A 12,097-nucleotide genomic window follows, 5' to 3' on the forward strand; every position below is an offset into this window, starting at 1 on the left:
TAGGCAAGTCAGTTAAGAACAAATTCTTATTTATAATGACGGCCTACCGGGGAACAGTGGGTTAACTGCCTTGTTCAGGGGTAGAATGACATATTTTTTTACCTTATCAGCTCGGTGATTTGATCCAGCAACCTTTCGATTACTGGCCCACCTGCCGCCCCAATGCACCTTCAGATTATTTTCTGTAATGAAATACAAGTTAAAAGGTCCAATGCAGTTTTTTTTTATATCTCAATAATTTCTGGGTAACAATTAAGTCCCTTACTGTGATTGTTTCAATTAAAATTGTCACGCCCTGACCTTAGAGAGCTTTTTATGTCTCTATTTTGGTTTGGTCAGGGTGTGATTTTGGTGGGCATTCTATGTTCTTTTTTCTATGTTTTGTATTTCTTTGTTTTGGCCGGGTATGGTTCTCAATCAGGGACAGCTGACTATCGTTGTCTCTGATTGGGAACCATACTTAGGTAGCTTTTCCCCACCGATGCTTTGTGGGTAGTTATTTTCTGTTTTGTGTTTCTGCACCTGACAGGACTGTTTTGGTTTTGTTCATTCTCTTTGTTATTTTGTTATAGTGTTCAGTCTAAAATAAAGCATGAACACTTACCATGCTGCGCTTTGGTCCGATTATTCCTCACCCGACGACGACACCCGTTACAAAAATGGGCAAAAAGAAACAGCTTCTTAGCAAATTTCTCAAGCAAGAATCTATTTAGGACTGTGTCAGTGGTGAGGGGAAAACTGAAAACTAGCTGTTATTGGCAGAGAGGTTTGGAACTCTTTTTCTTATTGGACTATTCATTAATTTACCTCCTGGTGATGTCATCACACAGGCCAAAACTCCATCCCACCAAAACAGGCAGAAATTTCAGGTGGTCTTTTCAAACAGCTCTTACACTAAAATGACATTATCATCATTTTCACAATTTCACAGTATTATTCCAAACTTACATTGTGGAAATATATATAAAACACAGGACATTATTGATTACGGTATTGAATGCACTGGTCCTTTAACTAAATTATTTTTATTAAAACAACATTGTTTATTAGTATCATATCCAGCTGCCACAGATGTGATTGGCCAGTAGTTAGGGAGCTTAATGAAGCTCTATTGGCATTTCCAGTTTTTGATGGAATTGACAGATTTTTGTATTTGTCAGTAGTGGTAACTTAAAGGGAAATTTCATATTCATTATCTCCAGCAGCACCATCGCAAAATCAACGTACAGTGCCAGTCAAAAGTTTGGACACACCTACTCATTCCAGGGTTTTTCTTTTCTTTTTACTGTATTCTACAATGTAGAAAATAGTAAAAATAAAGAAAAACCCTTGAATGAGTAGGTGTGTCCAAACTTTTGACTGGTACTGTACGTGGAAATGGCACGTTTCTATGTTTTGTAGTAAAAAAAAATGTTTCCAATGACATCATCAACCATTTAGTGATTTTTTTTATTTTAAATGCACACTGACGATGTCAACTGAAACACTTATCTTCCCATATCTTTTTTTTTTTATCTACAAAACATAGAAACACGCCATTTTCACATCATGTTGATGTTCGGGTGGTGCTGCAGATCATGAAAATGAAGTAGAACATTTTTTGAAATAAATTGGAGTTACGCAATGATAGTGTGTGGTCCTTTTACTACGACTCGGTAAACCATGCAGTTTATTAATCTACAGATGAAATAAATGATGATGAATTTCACAGGGTGGGGAAAGTACACGGTGATGAGCTTGATGCTCTTTTACAATAAATATCGGAAGGTTCTGGTGACATGATACTTGGCTGCCGTTTGACAAATAAAAATCATCTTATCCATAATAATCTCATCATGTTGCCTATACCCGCACTACACTATGATGTTGGCATAGAGCACAGAGCCAAGACCAGAGTGGGCACATTCGCTATATAACGCAACATTTTTAGTGACAGAAACCATAAGTGAAGTGGAAAATGCGATGGAAACCCATTTTAACTTGTAATTTTTATCCGGTACATGGAAATGGAAATGCAAAAGTTTAGTTTTTTTATGTGCACTACGTCATCACGCACATTTCATGGAAGCACATCTCTGGTGGAAAAATGCATGTCTATTTTTTTATGTGGATTTTACAATATTTGCTTCTTTTTTTTTTGCCAATTGGACGGAAACCTAGCTATGGCACTAATAGGCTTTGTACTTTCTTTTCACCCCATCTGCATCCAGATAGAATGCCAGATTTAATTATCGTGTTGTGTCCCCTCTCATGTGTATTGTCCAGCAGTATTTTCCCTTAGTCTCTACATAAAGCTTTGAAGTATATTTCTCTCCTCCTGGAAGTCGAGGGGAAAATGCATGACCTAAATTCCAAACTGTGTTTTAAAAATAATTTGCCTCTTCTCTAAAACTTTAAAAGAGGCATGCATCAAACGTTTGTGCTATTACATCCTGTTAGATCACTCATTGGGTTTAGTGAAAACACAAATTTGGATTAAAAGATTTGGATCTCAAGTATTTTTGCTATTTTAAATAATTGAGATTTACCACATTAACACTTTCCTGGGAGTTGCTTCTTATGAAATGTGGTTGAAAACATAAAGGTTCAACAAAAGTTTGAAAACCTAAATAATAGAACCATATTTTTTTTTGCATTGTGGTATTTCTTTTTTGTGGTGTCATAGACTTCAAAATGAACAGTTCTTCTGTAGAAATTTCGACATGTCAACTTTCGTTAGCAGAATGTGTCATCTCTCCTGGCTAATTGCATCACCTGCAGTTGAGAAACAGGGAAGGTGAAGACACTCAAGTGCATGTCGAAGAGCTCTGACAAGATGGGAAGGGTACATGCCGTGTCTCTCTTCTCCCACCACCAGGGTACTGGGTCTTGAGGTGTCAGAAGTGAAGGCTTCTGTATAACTGCATCTTGTTGTGAACTCATTGAATGATGGCTATACAGGGTGGCTCTGTGTTGTTTTCTTGAGTTAATTTTCCGCGTTTTCAAAGAGCTCCTCTAAGGCGGACATCTTGGTCTTCTTGTGACGTTCTTGGGAAGTCTTCACAAGAGAAAAAGATGGTGCTTTGTGCTTAAACAAAAATGGTGCTTAAACAAGCATTGTTTTAATTCACACGTATTGTTTAGTTGTACCTGAATTACTTCTGATCAATGCCAATAGTAAAATGGAGCCGGAGAGGATTGCTGATGTTTCATGTGCTCCTAACCAACTGTGTTATTTGTTCATTTTTTTTGTATTGTTTGTAACTTATGTTGTACATACTGTTGTTATTACCGTCTCTTATGACCGACAATAACTTCTGGACATCAGAACAGTGATTACTCACCACGAACTGGTAGAAGCTTTTCCTTTAACGAGTCCGACGTGAAGGATATACTGCTTTCCCAGGAACGGGCCCAAATCCCCGTCATTTGCGTGAAGAGAAGACGGAGAAAAAGGCGGTGGAGGTCGGGATGCGTTCTGAGAATTAGTAGGTGAGCGAGTAAACCCCCACTGCCATCTGTTCTATTGGCAAACATGCAATCATTGGAAAATAAAATCGATGTCCTACGAGCAAGATTAAACTACCAAAGGGACATTAAAAACTGTAATATCTTATGTTTCACCGAGTAGTGGCTGAACGAGGAGACAAACCAGAGGAGAAAAAAACTCTAGACCACATTTACTCCACACACAGAGATACGTACAAAGCTCTCCCACGCCCTCCATTTGGCAAATCTGACCATAATTCTATCCTCTTGATTCCTGCTTACAAGCAAACATTAAAGCAGGAAGTACCAGTGACTCAGTCAATGAAAAGTGGTCAGATGAAGCAGATGCTAAGCTATAGGACTGTTTTGCTAGCACAGACTGGAATAAGTTCTGAGATTCTTCCGGAGGCATTGAGGAGTACACAACATCAGTCATTCGCTTCATCAATAAGTGCATTGATGACGTCGGCCCCACAGTGACTGTACGTACATACCACAACCAGAAGCCATGGATTACAAGCAACATCTGCACTGAGCTAAAAGGTAGAGCTGCCGCTTTCAAGGAGCGGGACTCTAACACGGAAGCTTATAAGAAATCCTGCTATGCCCTCTGATGAACCATCAAACAGGCAAAGCGTCAATACAGGACTAAGATTGAATCGTACTACACTGACTCCGACACTCGTCGGATGTGGCAGGGCTTGCAAACTACAGACTACAAATCGAAGCACAGCCGAGAGCTGCCCAGTGACACGAGCCTACCAGACAAGCCCAATTACTTCTGTGCTCACTTCGAGGCAAGTAACACTGAAACATGCATGAGAGCATCAGCTGTTCTGGACGACTGTGTGATCACGCTCTCCGCAGCCGATGTGAGTAAGACCTTTAAACAGGTCAACATTCACAAGGCCGCAGGGCCAGATGGATTACCAGGACGTGTACTCCGAGCATGCGCTGACCAACTGGCAAATGTCTTCACTGACATTTTCAACCTCTCCCTTTCTGAGTCTGTAATACCAACATGTTTTAAGCAGACCACCATAGTCCCTGTGCCCAAGAACACTAAGGTAACCTGCCTAAATGACTACCGACCCGTAGCACTCACATCTGTGGCCATGAAGTACTTTGAAAGGCTGGTCATGGCTCACATCATCACCATTATCCCAGAAACCCTAGACCCACTCCAATTTGCAAACCGCCCTAACAGATGATGCAATCTCTATTGCACTTCACACTGCCCTTTCCCACCTGGACAGAAGGAATACCTGTGAGAATGCTATTCATTGACTACAGCTCAGCGTTCAACACCATCGTGCCCTCAAAGCTCATCACTAAGCTAAGGACCCTGGGACTAAACACCTCCCTCTGCAACTGGATCCTGGGCTTCCTGACGGGCTGCCCCCAGGTGGTAAGGGTAGGTAACAACATATCCGTCACGCTGATCCTCAACACGGGGGCCCATCAGGGGTGAGTGCTCATTCCCCTCCTGTACTCCCTGTTCACTCATGACTGCACGGCCAGGCACGTCTCCAACACCCTCATTAATTTTGCCGATGACACAACAGCCTTATCACCGACAACGACGAGACAACCTATAGGGAAGAGGTCAGAGACCTGGCCGTGCGGTGCCAGGACAACAACCTATCCCATAGCGTGATCAAGACAAAGGAGATGATTGTGGACTACAGGAAAAGGAGCACGCCCCTATTCTCATCGTCAGGGCTGTAGTGGAGCAGGTTGAGAGCTTCAAGTTCCTTGGTGTCCACATCAACAACAAACTAACATGGTCCAAGCACACCAAGACAGTTGTGAAGAGGGCACAACAAAACCTATTCCCCCTATTCACCATCAAGAGCATCCTGACTGGTTGCATCACTGCCTGGTAAGGCAACTGCTCGGCCTCCGACCGCAAGGCACTACAGAGGGTAGTGCGTATGGCCCAGTACATCACTGTGTCTAAGCTTCCTGCCATCCAGGACCTCTATACCAGGCGGTGTCAGAGGAAAGCCCTAAAAAAAATTCAAAGACTCCAGCCACCCTAGCCATAGACTGTTCTCTCTGCTACTGCATGGCAAGCGGTACCGGAGTGCCAATTCTAGGTTCAAGAGGCTTCTAAACAGCTTCTACCCCCAAGCCATAAGACCCCTGATCAAATGGCTACCCAGACTGTTTGATTTGCCCCACCCCCCACCCCCTCTTTTAAACTGCTGCTACTCTCTGTTATTATCTATGCATAGTCGCTTTAATAACTCTACCTACATCTACATATTACCTCAATTACCGGTGCCCCCGCACATTGACTCTGTACCGATACCCCCTTTATATAGCCTCACTATTGTTATTTTACTGCTGCTCTTTAATTATTTGTTACTTTTATTTCTTATTCTTATTTTATTTCATGTCATTTTTTTTTCATTTTTTTATTTATTTTAACTGCATTACTAGTTAGGGGCTTGTAAAGTAAGCATTTCACTGTCAGGTCTACAGTGTTGTATTCGGGCATCATGTGACAAATATCATTTCATTTGATAATACCTGAGTGCTTTAGTAAAAAAAAAAAAAAAAATTAAATAAAAGAGATCATTCTAGAACTCTCAAAAATCCTCCATGCATTATTTCCCCAGCACATTATGCAAAAGCAAGAGATGGAACGGTGAAGAAGGCATAGAAATAAACCATGGAGGATATAATGTGAACAGAAGTAGCGGCACAAAACATTAGAGGGTAAAGACAACAAATCTTAATAATAAAAAAACTGTTTTTTTTTCTCAAAAGTCTTTCTTTGAAGCAGCAGTGTAAATCTGCTCTCTGAGATCCTGTTGTTAGTGAGAGAACTAGGCCACCTTAAGACTGGTTATTTGGACGACCCAATTACCTTAGGAACGGAGGACATGATAAATGCAGCAAAAACAGATGGTCAAACATGCTATTGGGTTTTACTCTCAGACCCTCAGGTTTTGGATGATAAGATCAGTTGCTATACATTCAATTATTTTAATTCGTCTCAGGCCGGGATTCAAACCATCAAAGATTAGCAACATCTCACCGCATGGCGATCGAGATTTAGAATGTTTACGTCCTGTTGTGGTGTAAACACAGTAGAGCGGACAAATCCACAGTCTACGTCCCAGTAACTCAGGCAGGTAAAATCCTATTTGTTTTTCTATGTGTCAACAGACAAAAGCTGGAATTGCCCTGCTGTATAACAAGGAGACCAGTAATAGTTATGATGTTCATCTGAAGCTGACAAAAGAGGTGTTGACCATACAGAAGCTGGATGTGGTTTGCACGAGAGGGGGTGACCCACAATTAAATGTAAGTACTTAAGATCTACCTTGACATTAGGAGGTCGCATGGATGTCATAGTGGGCTTTCCTATACTTGGATTAACCAGGCACACGTAACTAACCCTTTAAACTCAAACTGGTATTTGTGTGTGAATATATTTGTGCTCCTGTTACTCAGCGTTCATTGAAGGTGACCTGAAGTGACTTCAGTTCCGTTCACATTTAATACCTGATGATGACGACAAACTCAGCTGGCTTTTCACTTCCTGATACTGATGTCAGAGCTCACGATAGCTTTAGTTGGATGTAATTGGGGACAGGAGAAGATCTGACTCACATTTAGCTTTAGTATGGTCGTTAATTGTATAGCATACATACTGTACCGAAAATCTATAGTAATGGAAGTATCTTTTTTATGTGTTACCATGGAGGCATTCTGTATCTGTCCATGTTATGGTTTTGATAGTGAGGATAATTGGAGGATGCACACCCAGGTGTTATGCTCCAACCTTGTTTCAACATTTCAAGATTATTTTACCAAGGTCAATTCCCATTTTTTAAAGCACAGAACTGTCGTTCTCCGAAGGCAGGCTGCTGGAGGTCTGGGTCTAAGCATCAAAGTAAGTGTTACATTTTCATCAATCGAACATCTAAAGGCTATTGGACCTTTTATAAGAGATACTGGACTCTGTTTTAACAAACATTAACGCAATGGTAAATCTAAGCGCAGGTTAGGTAGTCAGACATATATTTTTTTGCTATTTTCACTATTACAAATTATCAGCTGACTTGCTGGCGTTGGCGCGAAAGAGCTGGATTTGGATGAATATACAAGTTGCGGGTGTGTTGAGGCTTGGCCCCTCACTGGCCAATCAGAACGTGCTCCATGGTGAAATATGTGGTTGCTTCAAGTTGTGTATTTATGGTCTTTTATGCGTTGCCTTGGAAACAACTCCAATTCCAATGTTAGTCCATTATAGTTTGTTAAATGGCTTTACTGAAACGAAATAACAAAATGTAGACCTATCTTTGTTAAACATGTTAACTTGAACCCATTTGCAGTCCACATTGTTCTAAGTAATTGCATGTTTTCAATAGCATTCACACTGATATAGAGGCTAGGCCTACTGTAAATTACATTATGGATGAGAATGGACATGCCAAACATTGTCAATAAGCAAGATGAAATTCATTATTGATAAGGCCTAACAAGAGAACAAATAATTCTAATCAAATTCTAAACAAAACGAAACAACAACCTGTTTTAAATAGGCTATGTCACACTTTTACAGGCACCATCATTTCTCCCTGTGGACATATAATATTAAAATGACCCAGTCTATGGAGGGTTTTACGCACGTCCAAAACAGGACCTTCAGGTATAAAATAATGTCTACAATAAATATATTAAAAAGGAATGTCGGCTCACTGTTTTCCTCCTCTCAAACTTTATATTTTAATAAAACTTTGGTGATTAAGATTTATTTCCAAGCGGTCTCAGGAGCCAAACCGTTTATCGACAGTCTTGACTACTTTGGGATTGCATTGGGCAGAACAAACAAAAAATAATCCTTCATTGAGAGGAGGGGAGTCTATGCTTGGTTTTCAATCAAATAAAACAAAATGGGGAAAAAGTTTAGTTTTTTATGTTTCTAAATACGAAGTATAAAGGCACCAAAAGCACGTTAGGCTTCTCTTGTTCCATGCCCATATGGGCAGTGTGCATCACGGCTGGATAGGCTGTGTTTCAGCTGTCAGAATTCATGACATAATCAACTGTGTTACCACTAAAACCAGCTTTAGATTGGTCTTAAATATCCGTCTCAGAGCTGCCTGAAATTAGCACTTTGGATCATGTTTTTAAGGACAAACCTCAAATATTTCCAACCCTCCCATCTGAGCTCAAGTGAGCTGATATAAGACAGGTAATTTGCCAAACCTGGTTTTTACATGACGAAATTGCTAACTAACGTGCGTTTGATACTAGCGTCGCCTTTGTTATTATGGGGTATTGTGTGTAGATTGAAAAAACGATTTAATCCATTTTAGAATAAGGCTGTAACGTAACCAAATGTGGAAAAAGTCAAGGGGTCTGAATACTTTCTAAATGCACTATATATATATATAGATAGATATATATATATAAATGTTACACATGTTACACATTTAAAAATGATCTTTCTCTTGTGTCTCCCAGGGGGGTGCTGAGCATAAAGTGCCTGTGGTCATTTCAAAGATGTTTAAAGATCAAGTAGGTAAGGCAGTATTGAACATTTCTACCAGTGATGTGGACTGAAATATCTGACAGTGATGTGGACTGAAACATCTGACAGTGATGTGGACTGAAACATCTGACAGTGATGTGGACTGAAATATCTGACAGTGATGTGGACTGAAACATCTGACAGTGATGTGGCCTGAAACATCTGACAGTGATGTGGCCTGAATCATCTAACAGTGATGTGGACTGAAACATCTGACAGTGATGTGGACTGAATCATCTGACAGTGATGTGGACTGAATCATCTGACAGTGATGTGGACTGAATCTTCTGACAGTGATGTGGACTGAAACATCTGACAGTGATGTGGACTGAAACATCTGACAGTGATGTGGACTGAAACATCTGACAGTGATGTGGACTGAATCATCTGACAGTGATGTGGACTGAAACATCTGACAGTGATGTGGACTGAATCTTCTGACAGTGATGTGGACTGAATCATCTGACAGTGATGTGGACTGAATCATCTGACATGTTTAGTAATGTTATGAACGATACCAATATACAACACTTTATGTTATGTTCCCCTCATGTTTATACGTTTTTATGTCAGGTAATTATTGTATTACTACATTGGTAACTAGAATACAGTTGCTCTACTGTACTTGGAAATCTGCTGACAAGGTATATAAAACAATGGTTTAATTGTAACGAATAGGAACTAGACCCATTCTGTTAGAGCCTCCCACTGCTCAGGATAACCCTGAGATTGAACCCTAAAATAGAAGGGCATCTTCTCTTTTACCACATCCCCCAATTCCTTTCTGGTAGTGAAAGCAGAAAAGCATGCCTCTAATAAGCCAGAGAGGAACGTGCTTCTAGTCACCCAGAGAGGAACATGCTTCTAGTAACCCAGAGAGGAACATGCTTCTAGTAACCCAGAGAGGAACATGCCTCAGAGAGGAAAGTTCATATTCTTCTAGTCACCCAGAGAGGAACATGCTTCTAGTCACCCAGAGAGGAACATGCTTCTAGTCACCCAGAGAGGGGCATGCTTCTAGTCACCCAGAGAGGAACATGCTTCTAGTCACCCAGAGAGGGACATGCTTCTAGTCACCCAGAGAGGAACATGCTTCTAGTCACCCAGAGAGGAACATGCTTCTAGTCACCCAGAGAGGAAAATGCTTCTAGTCACCCAGAGAGGAACATGCTTCTAGTCACCCAGAGAGGAACATGCTTCTAGTCACCCAGAGAGGGACATGCTTCTAGTCACCCAGAGAGGGACATGCTTCTAGTCACCCAGAGAGGGACATGCTTCTAGTCACCCAGAGAGGAACATGCTTCCAGTCACCCAGAGAGGAACATGCTTCTAGTCACCCAGAGAGGAACATGCTTCTAGTCACCCAGAGAGGAACATGCTTCTAGTCACCCAGAGAGGAGATGCTTCTAGTCACCCAGAGAGGGACATGCTTCTAGTCACCCAGAGAGGAACATGCTTCTAGTCACCCAGAGAGGGACATGCTTCTAGTCACCCAGAGAGGGACATGCTTCTAGTCACCCAGAGAGGGACATGCTTCTAGTCACCCAGAGAGGAACATGCTTCTAGTAACCCAGAGAGGAACATGCTTCTAGTCACCCAGAGAGGAACATGCTTCTAGTAACCCAGAGAGGAACATGCTTCTAGTCACCCAGAGAGGAACATGCTTCTAGTCACCCAGAGAGGAACATGCTTCTAGTCACCCAGAGAGGAACATGCTTCTAGTCACCCAGAGAGGGACATGCTTCTAGTCACCCAGAGAGGAACATGCTTCTAGTCACCCAGAGAGGGACATGCTTCTAGTCACCCAGAGAGGGACATGCTTCTAGTCACCCAGAGAGGGACATGCTTCTAGTCACCCAGAGAGGGACATGCTTCTAGTCACCCAGAGAGGGGCATGCTTCTAGTCACCCAGAGAGGAACATGCTTCTAGTCACCCAAAGAGGAACATGCTTCTAGTCACCCAGAGAGGGACATGCTTCTAGTCACCCAGAGAGGAACATGCTTCTAGTCACCCAGAGAGGAACATGCTTCTAGTCACCCAGAGAGGGACATGCTTCTAGTCACCCAGAGAGGAACATGCTTCTAGTCACCCAGAGAGGGACATGCTTCTAGTCACCCAGAGAGGGACATGCTTCTAGTCACCCAGAGAGGGACATGCTTCTAGTCACCCAGAGAGGGACATGCTTCTAGTCACCCAGAGAGGGGCATGCTTCTAGTCACCCAGAGAGGAACATGCTTCTAGTCACCCAAAGAGGAACATGCTTCTAGTCACCCAGAGAGGGACATGCTTCTAGTCACCCAGAGAGGAACATGCTTCTAGTCACCCAGAGAGGAACATGCTTCTAGTCACCCAGAGAGAAACATGCTTCTAGTCACCCAGAGAGAAACATGCTTCTAGTCACCCAGAGAGGAACATGCTTCTAGTCACCCAGAGAGAAACATGCTTCTAGTCACCTAGAGAGGAACATGCTTCTAGTAACCCAGAGAGGAACATGCTTCTAGTCACCCAGAGAGAAACATGCTTCTAGTCACCCAGAGAGGAAAATGCTTCTAGTCACCCAGAGAGGAAAATGCTTCTAGTCACCCAGAGAGAAACATGCTTCTAGTCACCCAGATAGGAACATGCTTCTAGTCACCCAGAGAGGAACATGCTTCTAGTCACCCAGGTAGGAACATGCTTCTAGTCACCCAGATAGGAACATGCTTCTAGTCACCCAGAGAGAAACATGCTTCTAGTCACCCAGATAGGAACATGCTTCTAGTCACCCAGAGAGGAAAATGCTTCTAGTCACCCAGAGAGAAACATGCTTCTAGTCACCCAGATAGGAACATGCTTCTAGTCACCTAGAGAGAAACATGCTTCTAGTCACCCAGATAGGAACATGCTTCTAGTCACCCAGAGAGAAACATGCTTCTAGTCACCCAGAGAGGAACATGCTTCTAGTCACCCAGATAGGAACATGCTTCTAGTCACCCAGAGAGAAACATGCTTCTAGTCACCCAGAGAGGAACATGCTTCTAGTCACCCAGATAGGAACATGCTTCTAGTCACCCAGAGAGAAACATGCTTCTAGTCAC

At 42.1% G+C, this 12,097-nt stretch overlaps 1 protein-coding gene across 1 annotated transcript in view; it reads left to right on the forward strand.

Moving 5' to 3' along the window:
• Positions 1–12,097, forward strand: part of sntg2 (syntrophin, gamma 2) — a 130,124-nt gene that overhangs the window by 41,494 nt on the left and 76,533 nt on the right. Inside the window, exons 3-5 of the mRNA XM_039008802.1 lie at positions 6,646–6,783; positions 7,319–7,375; positions 8,953–9,010. Coding sequence (XP_038864730.1) covers positions 6,646–6,783; positions 7,319–7,375; positions 8,953–9,010 — 253 coding nt within the window. The remainder of the gene's footprint in view (positions 1–6,645; positions 6,784–7,318; positions 7,376–8,952; positions 9,011–12,097) is intronic.

The sequence above is a fragment of the Salvelinus namaycush genome, chromosome 15, assembly GCF_016432855.1.
Source record: "Salvelinus namaycush isolate Seneca chromosome 15, SaNama_1.0, whole genome shotgun sequence".
NCBI lineage: Eukaryota > Metazoa > Chordata > Actinopteri > Salmoniformes > Salmonidae > Salvelinus > Salvelinus namaycush.